The 17,775-nt window shown below is 42.7% G+C and overlaps 3 protein-coding genes across 11 annotated transcripts; 2 read left to right on the top strand and 1 right to left on the bottom strand.

Annotated features, from left to right (window-relative positions):
* Positions 1-4,142: 4,142 nt before the first annotated feature.
* On the bottom strand, positions 4,143-7,028 carry LOC104000005 (pentatricopeptide repeat-containing protein At1g03540). Its single transcript, XM_009421930.3, has one exon. The coding sequence runs from the start codon at positions 6,885-6,887 to the stop codon at positions 4,968-4,970; it is 1,920 nt and encodes a 639-aa protein (XP_009420205.2). The 5' UTR covers positions 6,888-7,028; the 3' UTR covers positions 4,143-4,967.
* A 2-nt stretch (positions 7,029-7,030) lies between these two features.
* LOC135651364 (uncharacterized) lies at positions 7,031-9,549 on the top strand. 9 transcript variants are annotated; one of them, XR_010501849.1, is made up of 8 exons: positions 7,031-7,363; positions 7,485-7,598; positions 8,425-8,535; positions 8,620-8,682; positions 8,800-8,933; positions 9,017-9,159; positions 9,252-9,329; positions 9,395-9,454. XR_010501849.1 is itself a non-coding variant. In XM_065171427.1 (8 exons), exons 1-8 carry the CDS (start codon positions 7,178-7,180, stop codon positions 9,405-9,407), a joined length of 759 nt encoding a protein of 252 aa, XP_065027499.1. In that variant the 5' UTR covers positions 7,031-7,177; the 3' UTR covers positions 9,408-9,549. The 9 variants fall into 9 exon arrangements, 3 of the variants coding, with proteins under 3 accessions (XP_065027499.1, XP_065027500.1, XP_065027501.1); XM_065171427.1 differs by having other exon boundaries at positions 8,800-8,913; positions 9,010-9,089; positions 9,395-9,549; XR_010501853.1 differs by having other exon boundaries at positions 7,034-7,363; positions 8,800-8,913; positions 9,020-9,089; positions 9,395-9,433.
* A 1,743-nt stretch (positions 9,550-11,292) lies between these two features.
* LOC104000007 (sugar transport protein MST3) lies at positions 11,293-14,570 on the top strand. Its single transcript, XM_009421932.3, has 5 exons — positions 11,293-11,421; positions 12,090-12,642; positions 12,729-13,051; positions 13,135-13,764; positions 13,840-14,570. Exons 2-5 carry the CDS (start codon positions 12,504-12,506, stop codon positions 14,350-14,352), a joined length of 1,605 nt encoding a protein of 534 aa, XP_009420207.2. The 5' UTR covers positions 11,293-11,421; positions 12,090-12,503; the 3' UTR covers positions 14,353-14,570.
* The last annotated feature ends 3,205 nt before the right edge of the window (positions 14,571-17,775 follow it).

Genomic DNA, 17,775 nt, shown 5'->3' with positions numbered 1-17,775 from the left:
ATTTTATGGAGGAAGGACCCAAAAATTTCAAAAAGTTTACGAGGCAATGCTTGTTAAAGCTTTAACAAGCATCCATTCAATTCAAGCAGCATGATGCATTTGAGAGACTGGCGCATAGAGTCAGAGTCATTGACGAGTTGAAGCAGCAAGATAGATCAAAAGTTCAACTACTCAACAATAATAGCGGAGAGCATATGGGAGCCAAGAGACGCATTGCAGCTGGAGCAGAAGATTGAAGACTCAGCAAAGGCGAGGAGTTATAGTGTTGGCAAAGGCTTCGATGAGGACGTCGAAAGAATGAGTGGAGGAGAATGTCATAGTCAAAATTCTAAACAGGATGTTTGATTTAATGCTTATGTATGTCCGTGTCTTTTGGTATGTTCATGCTTTGCACAGCATTGAGAGGGACGATCGAATGTTGAACAGCCCTATTTTAGTTGGGTTTGGTGGCTATTTTAGGCTTGTAAATAAAGGTTGTGTCATGTGGACACTTGTGAGAGATACTCGGTCTGTAGGGACCATTTTGACCATTTATTATAAACTGCTTTACTTCTTCGTTACTTTCATTGCACACTCTTACAAACATTTTCAAAGTTAAACATTTCCAATATGAGCTTTTATCGTACGAAGATTTTTGACTCGACGTAATTTTTTCATAAGCACTAATTCACACCCCCCCCACCCCTCTTAGTGTCGACTCCATCCTAACATATCAGTCTCCTAGGGTTTGTCCAAAGATTGAATAAAATTTCATTGATTGATGAAAAGAAATAGATACATCCTTATTTATGGAGTTAGAGTTCTACCTAAAGTCTACAAAGACTTGGACTCTTAATAATAAATAAATATTAAATAAACTCATATTCGACTCTTATTAAACTAAATAAACTCAACAAAATATTATTCAAAAGCTTAGAAAATAAAAAGATCCTAACAATATCTTTTAAATATTAATATATCTTATTAACATAGTCTTGAACTCTAGTCGGGGGAGGTTAACTAACTGAGCGATCGACTCGTTCAGGAATTTTGGTTCTAGTTAAGGGATTAGGTTTTGGGGTAATGATAGGGGATATGCTTAAGGCAATACTTGGGCTCGGGCTAGGAAAGACTCGACTATCAAGCTGGGAATGTGAATTGGATGAGCAAGTTGAGGAAGATAGGGAGTAATGGTTTGGACTATTTCAATCAACTTGCATTTGTTGGATTAGGATATGAAAAATTTCTACAAGATTCATTATGATTACAGGAGCCATGGGAGATGGTTGGGCAAAGGTTGAGACTTGAAAAAGTCATGAAAAAGATGAGAATCTAGCATGTGAAGAGGATTTAGATCGACCAATAGCCTAAATAGTCCCTACTTCGGGATCATCAAAATTAGGGGATTCGTTTAAAGGGATATTTTGGGTTGTCGGAGTCAATCCGTTGACATTTGAGGGATTCAGATCTTCAAGATTTATTCAAGATGGACCTATGAGGTTTTCTTAAGATATATTGGTCGACCCTATTTTGAATGCTAAACTATTATAGTAATTTTTTATGTTGTTTGAGTTGAAAGATTATTCGAATCTAGCCTAGTCCTGGGATATAACTTGTTAGGTTCGTTATCTATAAATTGTAAAACTGTACGGAGGGCATTCCCAAAAAAATCTTTATGATGTTTAAGCAATAATTTAGTCGGATTCAAATTACTTTGTGTGTGTTTAGTGTGTGTTGGGCATACCTATGCAACTACTTTTATAGTAAATGACACGAGAAAGAGGAGGAGGTGCATTACATAGTCTAGAAAAATGAGAACTAGTGAAACCATTTTTGCTAATGCTAAGCTATTACATTTGTTTGTTACATGATTTAAAATTATCATCAATTGATATCGAGCCATTATGCACATTTATTATATTATTTAAGCGATATTAGCTCAATCACATATCAACTAGATAGCTTTTACCATAAAAGACTCGTGAACATATAAAACAGTAAACGTAAAGTACTAATAGGTTGGTCATCATGTGTCAACAAGATAGCTTGATCATCATAAGAGATGACTGAACACACAAAACAGTTAAAGAGTACTAATAGGTTAGTCGTACATAAAGTGCTTAGCCACAAAGAATGCTAACGGGTCAGTAACGTTGTTTTTATCATAACAATATTATTTGATTCTAACATCGGTAGATGAAATGATATTAACTGACATAGAAAATGACATAACCCAACGTTATTCCATTGACGTGTGAAATTATACTTCATCCACATATCTCGTAAAAAAGGAGGATATCTTCTGGAAGACAGTTTATTATATATACTAAACGACCAATTGTGTGACAGAACAATGTGTGCCATGCAGCACAATCCTAGATGAAATCTTTGTGTTGACTAGGGAGTCTGATCGGAACAAAAGAATTCGGGAGTGGCAGCGTCTGCTTAGATAGGCCCCTACTTAGATTCTACCACCAAGATCAAGACTTGTGGATGTGACTAGATTTTGGTCAATCCTGGGTCAAGCTAAAATAGGAGAGCTCCAATGTCCCCTCACCCCTCTAGATCTCGCTGGGAACCTCGGTGCCGACCAATAAGACTTCCCAGGTCAACAATCCTCATGCCCTCCTCCGCATTTCTTGGGGCTTACGCCGCGAGAAGGACGAAGATGGCGGCCTCCTAGTTTGAATAGAATAAAGAAACATAGACACAGGTATTCTACATGAGAAGCGAGGATTCCTTTCATGCAAACAGTCATCTTTGCTTTTATCGATCCTTTAACGTGTTTCTTGGGAAGACGGGCTGCTTCACATCGACGCTACCCTCCTCGTTCCGAGGTCTTCAAATAGCACGCTGCGGCAGAACATCTTCCATCATCAGTAAGAAATGGAGAGGAAGGATGCAACCGAGAGTGGTGGCATCGGCCAAATGGTTCGGAACATGGTCGTCGATAAATCTTCATTGTCTGTGTTTAGGCATGTTAGGCAGCAAGAAGAGAGTAGGCGTCTGAGAGAAGCCTCCGAGGCCCATGTTCCGGTTACCATCTACAAAGATGGCAAGCTTGGCGTCGCTTCTCCGATGGAGATACCGGTGTCCGACATCAACGATGAAGCGGGTCGATTCATAAATATCATCTGGACTCGACGCACCTCTTGGAATTCTCCTGAGGGCGATGGCTCCATGCTGCGTTCTCCGTCGGGAAGTAAGTCATTGCAGTTTTGTGGCGCTTCTTAAATTTTTGTTTTATTATTTTGGTTTTTTCAATTAATAATATGATTTTTTTTTTTTTGCTTGATGAACAATATAAAGTATTTACATGGATTTGAATTATCGACTGACTAATTCTACATTATGTTCACAATATTTGTTTCATTGCTAAAATATTATGATATTTGTTAGAGATGCTAATGACAAAGTTGTTAATGTTTTCTTTCACTTCTAATGAATCATTGGAACAGAGTCTAATGAATCGTCGATAGCCAGATAAATCTTTTATTAGTTGTTTGATGAAGAATCTAACCATCCAAAGAGACTTCTCTCCATCAATCATTGGAAGATCAATGAATATTCTCTATCCGAGCCATTTGATATATGCATCAAGATTTATATTATTTCATAATTATTTATTTATTAAAAATTATTTATGAAAGTTTATTACAGGCACTAAATTTTATTTATATTTTTTTTGTCAGGGCAACTCGTTGTCGAAGGAAACACAAAGAATAACAACGAAGGGCAACAAAAGAATAACACCATGAAGAATAATAACGACGAAAGAAAACAAGAATAATAACGACAGAAAACAAAAGAATAACGCTGGAAAAGCCGATCTATATGACTAAGCACAGTTCATCTTTCTAGTATGTCTTACTTGAATGCCATTAGTATTTAAAATAATCGAGATGTAATGAAATGACTCATGGATCTCATTATATATCCTTTATAAATAAGCTAAATTAGTAGTAGTTACACAATATGATTATCTCCTATTAATCATGAGCAAATATGTACATATGGATGGCTCCACAGTCCATTAGCCTGATGCTATGATTGCTGTTGGTGTAGTTTAGAATTAAGGCAATGCTCTGTTTCTGGTGTCTGAAGCTGCTGAAAGGTAGAGATGGTTGCAGTATCATAGTTTGAATAGAGAAAACATAATCAGATGAGGAATAATAACTTGTGAAGCACATGTATCTAATCACCATATGTATGTTTAACTACACAAAGATACCCTTGTCACTGAGGGGACAAGCATAAATTTTATGCCATATCTTTCATGCAAAAAGTTCTTTGCTTGTAGCTCTGTGTTGTCTGGTATGAATCTAGCATTCATATATAAACACAAACTAGATTCTGGAGAATCCTAGTGTCTGCAACACAAAGGAACGGATCCTTCCTCTTTTATGTGTTGCTTGCAACAGTAGTCTGCTTTATTTCCACGCTACCTTGTCTCTTCGCAGACTTCAAATAGAACGCTTGCATTGGTGGGCAGTAAGTTTTTCATCACTTCCTCTGTTTCCTGTGCAAGAAATGGACAAGAGGAATGATGCAGCTGAGCCTCTTGGCATTTGCCAAAGACTCTTGAGCTTCCTCGTTCCCTTGTCCAAGTTCAAACAGGTCAGTGAGGGTCAGAGAAACATAAATAGCATCCAACAAGAAGAAACCATATCCCAAGTGCCAGTCACCATCCTCAAAGATGGCAAGCTTGGTGTTGCTTCTCCAACGGAGGTGCCGGTGGAATACCAGAAAACGGAGGATAAAGCTGCTGCCTCTCGTCCTCCGAGAACGGTTTCGAAGATAAAATCCAACATCGACGATAAAGCGGCTCGGTACATAGAAAGAGTCAACAAATCCCGTCCTCAAGACCACAAGAAGAAATCCCCTTCCAAATAACTCATATGAATGTTGTGTGTTTCATCGATGTCTCTATTTGCTTGGATTGCTCTGCACTCCTTCTTCCTCTTATGAATTATTGTGTGACTTCAAATTTATAATGATTGCTGCAAGACTGGGATCAAATTGTGCTCCATTTCTTCAGAATTAGCAGGCTCTAATGAATTCACAATACCTGGAAACTGATCTTCAGAATCTTCAAAGCTAGGCTTATCCACACCATCTTTATTAAGCAGAACACAGGTCCTACGATTCACTTCAATCCAGCTTTTTCCAGGGGCTTTCCTCACACCCCTTTCTCTCATCAACTTCCTTACCTGCAAAGCATCGTTCCATCGCCCTACTGTCTTGTAGACATTCGCGAGAAGAACATAGCTCAAGTGGTACTGCGGCTCCAACTCCATCATCTTCTTCGCCACGCGTTCCGCCACTCCTGGGCTAGAGTAGGTGGCACACGCACCTAGAAGAGCCGCCCACAGCGAAGAATCATCTCTGTACTTTGCATTGTTTATCAAATCTTCAGCTTCTTTGAGTAGACCAACCCTGCTCAAGAGATCAACCATGCAGTTATAGTGCTCGATCCCCGCTGCGATCCCGTAATCTTCAGTCATTGATCTGAAGTATCTCTTGCCTTCATCGACCAAACCTGTGTGGCTACAAGCAAACAGAACCCCGATGAAACTGATACAGTCAGGCTTAGTCCCTCCCTTGACCATCTCATCAAACACCTCGATGGCTTGCCCACCTCTACCATTTTGCGCAAGGCCACAGATCATTGCGTTCCATGTTATCAAGTTTCTGATGAAGATCTTAGTAAAGAGATGATAGGCATAGTCTATGAGGCCACATTTTGCATAGAGATCAATCAGAGCAGATTCCACAACTACGTCTCTCCAGCCCCCCATTCTTAGATACTTGCAATGTAGCTCCTTCCCCTCTCTTATGGCTGCAAGACCTGCACAAGCCCGAAGAACCGTGCCAAAGCTGTAGTGATCATCTCCTTTATCCATCACACGGAACAGATTGAGGACAGCTCTGTAGTTCTTGCCTTGACAGTACCCTCCGAGCAAGGCACACCAGGACACTGCATTCTTAGATGCCATTCGATCGAATACCTTCCGTGAATCTTCCATGTACCCACATTTCGCATACATGTCAAGGGTGCTGCTTTCGACCACCACATTGCCACAGAGACCACTCGTGATGACTTTGGCGTGTGCTTCCTTGCCCTGTCTCGCCCTACCCAAATTACCCAATGCAGTCATGATTGTCCCAAACGTGAATCCATCCGGAACAATCCCAAGTTCCTTCCTCCTCATCATCGAATAGAAACAGCTCAGTGCTTTGGCGAATTCGTCGTTCCATGTCAACACGGAGATAATCGAAGTCCAACAGATAGCGTCGGGCTCGGGCAATTCGTCAAACATCTGCCTTGCGTCTTCCAATGCAGAGTTCCTGCCATACATATAGACGAGCGCGCTCGCAATCACATGATTGGTTTCGAAACCACGCGTCATAACCATCCCATGGAAGCACCTACCGAGCCTGACGTCTCCAAGATCGGAACTTGCCTTCACCGCAGAGGACAGGGTGAAAGCATTCGGCTCGACGCCGCCGAAAGTAGACATCTTGACGAACATAAGAAGGGACTCCAGGGGCCGGCCGGCGCGAACGTAGCCGGAGACCATGGAGGTCCAGGAGATGACATCCCTTACGGGCAAACTCTCAAACACGTGGCGGGTGACGGAGAAGTCGGGGCACAGCATGAAGTAGAGGGATAGGAGGCTGTTGCCGACGAAGCGATCGGAGTCGAGTCCCGACTTAATGATGTGGGCATGGAGCCGGAGGCCGCAGGAGAAGGAGCCGGAATTGGTGGCGGCCTGGAGACGGGCGGCGTAGAGGAGGGGCTTCGAAATGTGGCGACGGCCATTCTCGCCGGAATCGCGGAGGAGGAAGATTTGAGATTGAGAAGGAGGAGGAGCAGACGAGCAGTAACCCTTGCAGAGTCGCTTCATCTACATGCCGAAAGCAAGCAGAGCCGTCACGCGATGTAGAGTCTGCCTAAAGAATATTGTTTGGGTTATGACAACACTAATTAGGGTTCTTGGGCTCTATTGAACACATATGACAAGGATTAGTCTCATGCTTTAGGAGGGGAGTTAATGAGTTACTCTTTGAAATATATAATAAGGATTAGTCTCATGCTTTAAATAAAAAGAAGAGTTAAGTGCGTCTTCCACTAAAGCCTCCGAGCGCAGACCGAAGCCGTCTCGCTCGACCAATTCCCGACTCTGGGAGCCAAACCATGGCCTTATCCTTGTTCTGCTCCTCCTCGTCCGCCGCTTTCACTGTCGTGGCCTGCCCTGCGCGGTCGCCGCTGCCTCGAAGATTGCCGCCTGCCGTGTGCTTCGCCCGCGCGGTTGATACCGCGCCACGCGCCACCTTGCCCTGCGCTACTTCTGCTTACCCTCCGCAACCCTTCGTCCCTGAGGTGAGTCCTTCCTTTCTCCTCCTCGGTTCAGTGTGATGAATGCTGCATTTGCCTTCTTTGTAATCTTGAAACACCAACCTCAACTGGAACCCTAAATCGGGTTCCTTTTTTGGGCGTTTAGGTGGCTGAAGCAGTGGAGTCCTTGTATTCCGAGTTCAGAGAGGTCGACAATTTGGTGGCGCACAACTCTATGCGGGTTCTGAAAGCTTTTCAGAACGCTGGAGTTGGATCTCATGTAAAGCCATCTCTTTCCGAAGCTCGTTGTTTTCTGATAAATATTTGTCACTTATTTGCTGCTTAATGTGTATCTGTAAGTCATCGAAAGTAGGAAATTGATGTCTGGTTCTGCAAATGCTTATTCAGGGGCTCCTTAATTGCTATGTTCATATATATACGTATCCTGAGCATTCAATTCTTTCATGAAAATTTGGAAGTCTCGTATATGTTATGCACTTTAATTGTATTCTTCCTATTCTTGTTTACTGTTTTCACTACTGCATTTGTATTCAGCTTTGTTAGATAAATACTGAGAGCATATTATAATACTTTTCTCTGGCATGGCATTATTCAAATGGACTAATTCTTTTTTTCAAATCTGTTGGCTTTCTTTTGGTCCTTTGCCTAAAAGTGTTGCCTTTTCCTAGGCGACAAATATGTGCGAGAGAGAACGTGACAGTCATCATATCATCTTGATCAAGAATTGACAAAATTTTAAAATTTTCCATGTGAAAAATAATATAACAATTTGCAATTTTTATGTGAATTTTAAGAATATGGCTTGAGTTCAAGTTTGGAGTGATATAGGGAATTATTTTTACCAGATGTCCTTGCTGACTCTATCATATTAAAATGAGTTTGAAGTTATAAACCCAGAATTAAGCAGCAAACTGTGACTTATTCAGATTGAAGCCTTTGTATCCGTTGTTTACAGTCCATCATACAAATTTGGTTTTTTGAATTATTTGTATGGTTACGAGACTCCTATATTCACTTCACTATTGCAAAAGTTTCTGACACTAGTGAAAATTTTGCTTCACAACATACTAACTGTTCTGTACCAGCATTTCAATGGATGCACTGGCTATGGTCATGATGATGGTGGGGGCCGTGAAGCACTTGACTCTGTTTTTGCTGAAATTGTTGGGGCAGAATCAGCAATAGTCCGTTCTCAGGTTTATAATGACTTGTTCAGTTCATTCTTTTGATTTAGTTACGTACTTGAAAGTTGAAACTCTTTTTTTCCTCCCTCTGTGCAGTTTTTCTCTGGCACACATGCTATTGCTTGTGCTTTGTTTGCTTTTCTGAGGCCTGGGAATGAGGTGAACTTTTTGTTGCTTGTTATGGCTTTTAACTCTGGATTCCAGTTGAATCTACTTATTATCTTTGGTTCAGTTTGTTCTAAGATATAAAGGCTGATGACACCTTGTTATTACCAGCTTTTAGCAGTTGCTGGAACTCCTTATGACACCTTAGAGGAAGTAATTGGGATTAGAGAATCATCCATCACTGGATCTCTGAAAGATTTTGGAGTGACATACCATGAAGTTCCAGTAGAATTTCTTACTCTAAGGCATTTCGTTAAACATGATGAGAAATATTAAATTCCTTTCTTTGTGTATTTTCTTCTCCTAACAAACATGTTTTAGCTTGCAGAAGATGGGGGCCTCGACTGGGATGCTCTTTCATTTGCTGTGAGACCCCACACGAAATGTGCCTTAATACAGAGGTCATGCGGCTATTCTTGGCGCCGAAGCTTGAGCATTGCAGATATTGAAAGAGCTATTAGAGTGATAAAGGCATACTCTTGGATGTGTTTAATCACACATCCCTGCTATATGTGCATTTGGTGTTAGTTACTGGTAAACTGTTGTTTTGTGAAATTCTGCAGATGCAGAAACCAGATTGCATGGTCATGGTGGATAACTGCTATGGTGAATTTGTGGAAACATATGAGCCTCCTATGGTGGTACGTGAAAGCTATCTTTTATGACAGAAGACTCTGCATCACTTTATTGACATGATGTTTGGTAGGGAGCTGATTTAATTGCTGGGAGCTTGATAAAGAATCCTGGTGGAACGATTGCACCTTGTGGTGGGTATGTTGCGGGGAAAAGAACGTGGGTCGAGGCTGCAGCAGCCCGTCTCTCTGCACCTGGTCTTGGGGTAGATTGTGGATCCATGACTGGTGATGTTAGACGAGCACTTTTCCAGGGCTTGTTTCTTTCACCCCAAATGGTTGGAGAAGCAATAAAGGTGTGTGAAAATATGTGGCTCAGTCTTTTTTGTCTTCTAACTAACTCCTTTCGAATTTTTGTTATTAGGGGGGTTTACTCATTGCAGAGGTTATGTCAGTGAAAGGCTATAAGGTCCAACCACTTCCGCGAGCACCTCGCCATGATACTGTGCAGGTTTAAATTAATGTACATGCATTTGATTTCTTGTAATTTTTTCTCATTCAAGTGCATGTTGGACTTATCAGAGACATAGAGATGGGTTAGTTAAACACAGCATAATAAGTAGTACATATTATGACACATTAATTCACTTATGCAATTGTCGATCTGACCCACTATATGCCATTTTCTTTTTTATTATGTGCATTTGGATATGTTGTGGTTCCAAACTTAGTAGCAGGATTCTGTTGACTCTTGCAAATATGTTAATTGTCACATATATATTGCAAGTTATTTAATTGTCCAAAGTACCAAAACAGTAAAAACAATGTGGTATTTAATTGTCATGATCTTGTGGGGTTCACAATGGACAAAAATGAGTCATCTTCTCTTTTTTTGTTCTTTTTCAACAGGCGGTACAGCTTGGAGGGCGAGAGCGTCTGATATCTTTCTGTGAAGCTGTGCAAAGAAGTTGTCCTATAGGATCTTATATAAAGCCAATTGCTGGTGTTACTCCTGGATATGCATCAGAGGTCTAAATCTTATTAGCTCTTTTACACGTCTAACTTTGATTAGTTAAGTGGTCCTTCAGGTGATAAGGTTGCTTTCTGTGACATCTGCATGTTGACCTAATATTGATGGGTAGATTTATAAAAAAGCTATGATATAGTTCTAAGTTTATAGAAATGTTTTTGATGTCATTGGATGCCCCTGAAGTTGCACTTTTATGTGTTCTGAAGTTTACCTTTCTCAGATTTTCCTGCTTTATACTGGTTCAAGGAGCTACTCATGTATAACTAACTGTAAAGTAGCTTTCTTTGATTGTGTCCAATAATGCTTGATATATTTTGTTGATTGATCGGTACAAAGATAACTTGTCCCTTAGCAAACTACCTTCATTTGGTTGGTTTATGCAATGACAAAGATCTAAAAATTTTTATATTCATTAATTTCAGGCATATCAAGTCACCTTTACGATTGTATAATTATAATATGATGACATTTTCATCATTGTCACTTTCTGTTAGATACATGGATTAACTGCAAGTCTTTAGGCAACTGCTTCTCCTTAGTGCCAGATTGTTTAGCTTAGCCATTTCCTGTATGGCATGTCTTCAGTTGCTTAAGAAGTGCATGTGGCATCAGCATATTTAGATATTTAATTTGCAAAATAAGAACAAGTTCAACAAGTTTCTAGTACATTGTAAAACAGGTAATTTTTGCGGATGGAACATTTATAGATGGAAGTACAAGTGAGCTGTCATGTGATGGACCACTTAGGGAGCCATTTGCAGTTTTCTGTCAGGTAGGCTTTGATGTCAGCATGCTTTCATCTGTTGTTTTTCTTCTGTGGAAGTGGTTTTGTAATAAAGTAGTATGTTTCTGTTTAAGTATATATGAAATAATCAGAGAGTGTTGGAAATACCAAAGTCAAAATGTACTTTGATACCATTTTGGGAGGCAATATTGACGATTGTATACTAATTCCATCTAAATCTAGATTCTGTAACTTCATTCTTCTTGGATCATCATGCACAGGGAGGGACTCACTGGACTCACTGGGCACTTGCTCTGGGAGAAGTTCTAAGGGTAATATAATGGTGGCATTGGAACAAGTTGATCTTTCAAGTCGGTGACGGGGCATTCCACAAGCGCTTCGTGAAGGTATTATGTTCACGAAACTAGTCTTATGTGCAAAATATGCTGCATTTCTCGTTGTGCAAAAAGAGAAGTAAAGTAATTAATCTTTGATAACCAGTATTTCTCTGTCTTTCATTCCAGGAAGCTCGTTAACTCTAGTTGACTGACTAATAAAGCAATTATTGTCCAAGCATTTTTTACTCGGGGGAAAAGGGGTTGTTTTTCTTGGAAGAACTGAAAGATTTTGCTGCCATCAGACATGTCTTAGATGTTAGTTAATATGACCCTGATCGAGGAATGGTATTTTCGTATTCTTATCTTTCGGTTGAGAAGGCTTAAGTCTAATGCATTGGGTTTTGTTCCCAAATATTGTTCATCACCCTATGATATGTTTTTTGATTTTTTATTTTTTTTCCGTAAAGGACAAGTGACAAAGGCGGAATTCAAGCTTAGGATCTTGGGATCAAATTTTTTTATAAAAAAAATTATTTGATAAAGACTTAGACGGTTTATCAATATTACTTATCTAAAAGTTTTAAGCAAATTTTTTATTTAAAAATTTCTCTTATTGTTACATTCTCCTTCTTAAATTTTCATCATCAATACACTTTCAGTTGTGTAGATCACCGAAATCTAATGGGGATTCTGAATGTATCAACATTCTTGTTGGCACCTGACTTTCTTGAATGCAGATATGGTGCTGGATGGTGCATTAGTACGGTCGTCAAACACTACTCCTAATCGAAGGAAACCAAGGAGAAGATTACGACAATAAGCTAACATTAGGAGATGGATTAGCGTACCTGATGGGATTAAGATGAGTCCCTACGGTGGACACTTTTTATCTCCTCAGGCAACAGAGGCGCCGAAGCGAGTTAGATAAGATTTGCACACCGAGCAAACCGATAACTGATGCCTAATCCACCGATCGGAGTCTAAAGTTAGATATCCAGCTCCCGGGCCTCCGAACAATTGCGTTCCGTTGCCTCTGTGAAGGGGATTCATGGCGATCACCATCTCCATTAATCCTCTCTTTATACCCCCCAAGATCTCGTCTCCTTTGACATTCTCCTTCCTGTGGATTCTTCGGCTTGATCTCGTCCAAAATGGCAGGAGGCGCCATGGTTAGCACGGACGGTGGCCGAGGAAAGGGGTACCCTGCGCGGATGACCCTCTACGTCTTCCTCACCTGCGTCGTGGCCTCCTCGGGAGGCCTCATTTTCGGCTACGACGTCGGGGTCTCCGGTAATCTTTCATGGTCATACGATAGTAAATCCCTGATTTCCCAACGATCGCCGTCTCATTGTTTTTCTTGGCTTTCGGATCGGCAGGAGGGGTGACATCGATGGATTCGTTCTTGTTGACGTTCTTCCCGTCGGTGTATAAGAAGGAGAAGCAGGATCGGAGCACCGGCATCTACTGCAAGTTCGATAGCCAGCTCCTGACCGCCTTCACTTCTTCGCTGTATGTGGCGGCGCTCCTCACCTCCTTCGTTGCGTCCTTGGTGACGGATTTCTTTGGGCGGAAGTGGTCCATGTTCCGGGGAGGGATGGCCTTCATTCTCGGTACAGGAATCAACGCCACGGCCGACAACCTGTTCATGCTCATCCTCGGCCGCTTCCTCCTCGGCGTGGGTGTGGGATATGCGATCCAGGTGAAATGAGATCATGGAATCCGAATCTGCGCGGTAAATCACGTGATGAGAGATTTACCCTTTTTCTTGGCTTCCATTTGCAGTCGGTGCCGATCTATCTCTCCGAGATCGCACCTCCACGGCTCCGCGGAATGCTGAACATCATGTTCCAGCTCATGGTCACCATCGGCATCCTCATCGCCAACATCATCAACTACTTCACCAACAAGATAGAGGGGGCGTGGGGGTGGCGAGTCAGCCTGGCGTTCGCCTGCGTCCCGGCCGCCATCATCGCCGTCGGCTCGCTGGTCCTCCCCGAGACGCCCAACTCCCTCATCGAGCGCGGCCACACCGAGGAAGCCGAGGCCACGCTGCGCCTGATCCGCGGCGTCGACGACATCAGCCTGGAGTTTAGCGACCTCGTGGCGGCCAACAAGCGGTGCAAGGAAATCAGGGACCCCTGGTCCGTCATAATGGAGCGGAAGTACCGCCCCCAGCTCGCCATGGCCATCCTCATCCCTTTCTTCCAGCAATTGACGGGCATTAACATCATCATGTTCTACGCCCCCCTGATCTATAAGGCCGTGGGTTTCAGCGGTCAGACCTCCCTCGTGTCAACAGTCATCATCGGCACCGTCAACGTCGTTGCCACCTTGATCTCCATCATCACCGTCGACAAGGTCGGTCGCAGGGGGCTCCTCTTGCACGGCGGAGTTCAGATGCTGATATCTCAGGTATTCAACCGACCACCACAATCCCATGATCAAACGCTTCGGATCTCATTGCTGCTATCTTCGCTTGCGCTGTAGCTGATCGTGGGGACTCTGATCACGCTCAAGTTCGGATCAACGGGGGAAGCGACAGAAATCTCCAGGGCGTACGCCAGCTGCGTCTTGTTCTTCATCTGCGTCTACATAGCGGCCTTTGCATGGTCATGGGGGCCGCTGGGGTGGCTGATCCCCAGTGAGATCTTATCCCTGGAGATCCGGTCGGTGGGGCAGTGCATCGCCGTGTCCGTCAACATGTTCTTCACGTTCGTGATCGCACAGATCTTCCTCACCGCACTCTGCCACATGAAGTATGGGCTCTTCTTCTTCTTCGCGGGGTGGATGGTGGTCATGACCGTCTTCGTAGCGCTGTTCCTGCCGGAGACGAAGAACATTCCCATCGAAGAGATGAGCCTGCTGTGGAAGGAGCACTGGTTCTGGAGCAGGTTCATCAAGGATGAGGAGAACATGGAGAAGGGGAACTTGGGGAGGCCACGGGGGTGTTACAGTAGAGTACAAGTAGCAGCAAAGGTGTTTAGTCGGAATAGAGTATGAGAGAGAGGGTAGTGAAGTCGGTAAATTATGGGAAATTGTACATGTTCCAATTTTTTATATACGTTTGATTACTCGTTGAGGTACAGCAAAAATTATGTGTTTGGCCCTCTCCCATTTCTCCATGATTTCCATTCCATTGTTTGTGGGAGACTGAGAAACACAGTAAAATATAAATTTTCAAAAATGAATACTAAGGAAAACTCAAATCATTCATTATATGAGAATTTTGTTGAATCTCGGATTTTGATGATGAAGTCAATTGTCATTTGTTGTCTAATCTATGTGTTGAGATAAGTGTGCAGGATTAACTACGATGAAAGTTAGACAAGCAGCAGGAGTTGCGCCGGAGTCAAGTTCATGATCACGTTGGGAGTTCGAGAGTTCGACGGAAGTTCGGACGGTCGTCGGAGGTTCTGCGAGAACAGATCCGAGAAGTCCAGAAGCTTGCCAAGCGAAGCTCGTCGGAACTCGCCAAGTGGATCGTCGCAAAGTCCAGGAGTTTGCCGGAAGTCCGCAGGAGCATCACCGAGGGTTCATCGGATGATCGACGGAAGTTCGCCGGAAACTCGCCGGAAGAAGCGATTGACGCACCGAAGCAAAGCTGCAGAAATTGTCTTAGATCTAATCGTAGTTAGCATGTTGATTAAGTTGGAAAATGGGAGGTAATCCCATTAGCTTAATCTTGGGGCAATTGGGCCCCCTGAAAGACTGAAATTGGGCCGAATGGAGCTAACCATTCGGACCCTGATTGCACCAGGAGGTGCAACCGCCTAGGTCAGGAGGTGGCACCGCCTGGGCTAAGCCTCCCAGCCAGGAGGTGGCACCGCCTGAGCTCAGTCTTCGAGCTAGACTGGGCGGTGCAACCTCCCTGACAGAGAGGTGGCACCGCCTGAGCTCAATCTTCGAGCTAGACTGGGCGGTGCAACCTCCCTGATAGAGAGGTGGCACCGCCTGAGCTCAGTCTTCGAGCTAGACTGGGCGGTGCAACCTCCCTGACAGAGAGGTGGCACCGCCTGAGCTCAGTCTTCGAGCTAGACTGGGTGGTGCAACCTCCCTGACAGAGAGGTGGCACCGCCTGAGCTCAGTCTTCGAGCTAGACTGGGCGGTGCAACCTCCCTGACAGAGAGGTGGCACCGCCTGAGCTCAGTCTTCGAGCAAGACTGGGCAGTGCAACCTCTCCGGTCAGGAGGTGCAACCGCCTGATCCCGGAATTCCGGGATTTGATCGTTTTGAGCTCCAAATTTGAATTGCGTTGGGGCCTATAAATACCCCACCCATTCAGCACTGAAAAGATAGAGACCTACACCGAATTCTTGATCTTTTCTGTGATTCTAAGAGCTCAAATTTGTGTAAAGTCCTAAAGTTCTCCTCTTTCTGTTCTTCAAGTCTTGAGTTGTAAAAAGAGGAGAGAAAGGTCCTGTAAGGGTTGTCTCCTGAGCCCATCAAAAGGAGTGAATCTGTAAAAGGGCAGTTGGCCTTCGCCTATTGAAGGAAGTCCTCTAGTTGACGTCGGTGACATCGTCGGTGGAGGAAGCCAAAAGTGGAGTAGGTCAAGACTGACCGAACCACTCTAAATCTCTGGTTTGCGTTTACTTTGAGCACTTTATCATTACTGCAAACCTCCTACATAGCTACTGCTCTCTGCGCCTTTACAAACAAGTTTCTAAGTGCTGATCTTTCCAAATCTGTATTCAGACGTAAATCGGTGTTTTCATACATTACAGTTTACGATTACGTTTTGTAACTGCAAACTGTCTTCTGCGCTTTTACGAACGAGTTTCTTTGCAGTTTACATTTACGTTTTGATTCTATTTATAACTGCAAACTGTTTTCTACAATTTTACGAACGAGTTTCAAAGTTTAGACGAAAATCTGCATTCAGACGTAAAACTGCATTTAGACGTAAATCGGCTTTCCTCGTACAATCATCAGATTTCAGTTTACGTTTACGTCTTGATTTCAACTGCATATTGCCTTCTGCGAGTCTACAAACGAGTTTCAAAGTTCAGATGTAAATCTGCGTTTAGACGTAAATCTGCGTTTAGACGTAAATCTGCGTTTAGACGTAAATATGCTTTTTGCATATTACTTTTTGAGCTGTACAATAGCAGCACATTGTCTTTATACTTCTGCTTAAACTGCTTTTGATCTAAACAAGTGATTTACGCAATCTGAGCTTAGACGTAAACTGCGCTTAGACGCAAACTGTGTTTAGACGCAAACTGCGCTTAGACGCAATCTGCATTTAGACGTAAACTGCGTTTAGACGCAAACTGTGTTTAGACGTAAACTGCACTTAATCATAAGTAATCTTAGAATCAGCTTTTGCATCAAAATAGTTTTTATCGAACGAACGCAGCTTTCGTTTTTAATCGCTGAAAGATTTCCGCTGCACTAGTTCACCCCCCCCTCTTAGTGCTCTCGATCCTAACAATTGGTATCAGAGCCCGGTTAACCCTCACACGGATTAAAATCCAAGAGAGATGGCTTACGCCGGAAACCAAGAGGGCCATTCCATTACACGTCCACCTATGTTTAATGGGACGAACTACACCTATTGGAAGACCCGAATGAGGATCTTCCTTATTTCTATGGACATAGAACTCTGGAATCTTGTTGAGAATGGTTTTTCAAAGTCTTCTTTTCCAATGATCGATTGGAACGATTCGGATAAGAAGGCTTTCGCTCTTAATGCAAAGGCTATGAATGCCTTATTTTGTGCACTTGATAAAAACGAGTTTAACCGTGTTTCAACTTGTGAGACTGCATTTGATATTTGGCACACACTCGAAGTGACCCATGAAGGCACAAGTAGAGTAAAAGAGTCAAAAATCAATTTGCTGTTACATTCTTTCGAACTTTTCCGGATGAAACCGAGTGAAACCATTGGCGACATGTTTACTCGTTTCACGGATGTCGTCAACGGTCTAAAAGGACTCGGAAAGAGCTTTTTGGATTTTGAGCTTGTTAATAAGATACTAAGATCCCTTCCTAAGAGTTGGGATCCTAAAGTCACGGCTATTCAAGAGGCAAAAGATCTGCGAAATTTCCCTCTTGAAGAACTAATCGGGTCATTAATGACCTACGAAATGACTTGTAAAACTCATGAAGAGCAAGAAGACATCTTTCCAAAGAACAGGAAGGATATGACACTCAAAACTTCTGAAGATCACTTGAGAGAAAACTCAAGTGATAAGGACTGTGATGATGACTTGGCACTTCTAACTATAAAATTTAAAAAATTCATTAAAAGAAACAAGTTTAAGAATGATACTAAAAATAAACTTGAACCCAAGAAGGATCAAGTTATTTGCTATGAGTGCAAAAAGCCAGGACACTACAAGAGTGATTGTCCTCAAGCCAAAAAGAGAACAACAAAGAAGAAGGCGCTCAAAGCAACATGGGATGATTCGAGCGCATCTG

The sequence above is a fragment of the Musa acuminata genome, chromosome BXJ3-10, assembly GCF_036884655.1.
Source record: "Musa acuminata AAA Group cultivar baxijiao chromosome BXJ3-10, Cavendish_Baxijiao_AAA, whole genome shotgun sequence".
NCBI classification, from domain to species: Eukaryota; Viridiplantae; Streptophyta; class Magnoliopsida; order Zingiberales; family Musaceae; genus Musa; species Musa acuminata.
The sequence above is the reverse complement of the archived record's forward strand: the minus strand, read 5'-3'. Positions and strand labels throughout refer to the sequence as shown.

Coding starts and splice junctions, on each gene's coding strand:
- LOC104000005 (XM_009421930.3), bottom strand. CDS start 6,887: ATGAAGCGACTCTGCAAGGGTTACTGCTCGTCTGCTCCTCCTCCTTCT.
- LOC135651364 (XM_065171427.1), top strand. CDS start 7,178: ATGGCCTTATCCTTGTTCTGCTCCTCCTCGTCCGCCGCTTTCACTGTC. Junction 8,683..8,799: donor TTCTGAGGCCTGGGAATGAG/GTGAACTTTTTG, acceptor TGTTATTACCAG/CTTTTAGCAGTTGCTGGAAC. Junction 8,914..9,009: donor TGACATACCATGAAGTTCCA/GTAGAATTTCTT, acceptor AACATGTTTTAG/CTTGCAGAAGATGGGGGCCT.
- LOC104000007 (XM_009421932.3), top strand. CDS start 12,504: ATGGCAGGAGGCGCCATGGTTAGCACGGACGGTGGCCGAGGAAAGGGG. Junction 12,643..12,728: donor CTACGACGTCGGGGTCTCCG/GTAATCTTTCAT, acceptor TCGGATCGGCAG/GAGGGGTGACATCGATGGAT. Junction 13,052..13,134: donor GTGTGGGATATGCGATCCAG/GTGAAATGAGAT, acceptor TTCCATTTGCAG/TCGGTGCCGATCTATCTCTC.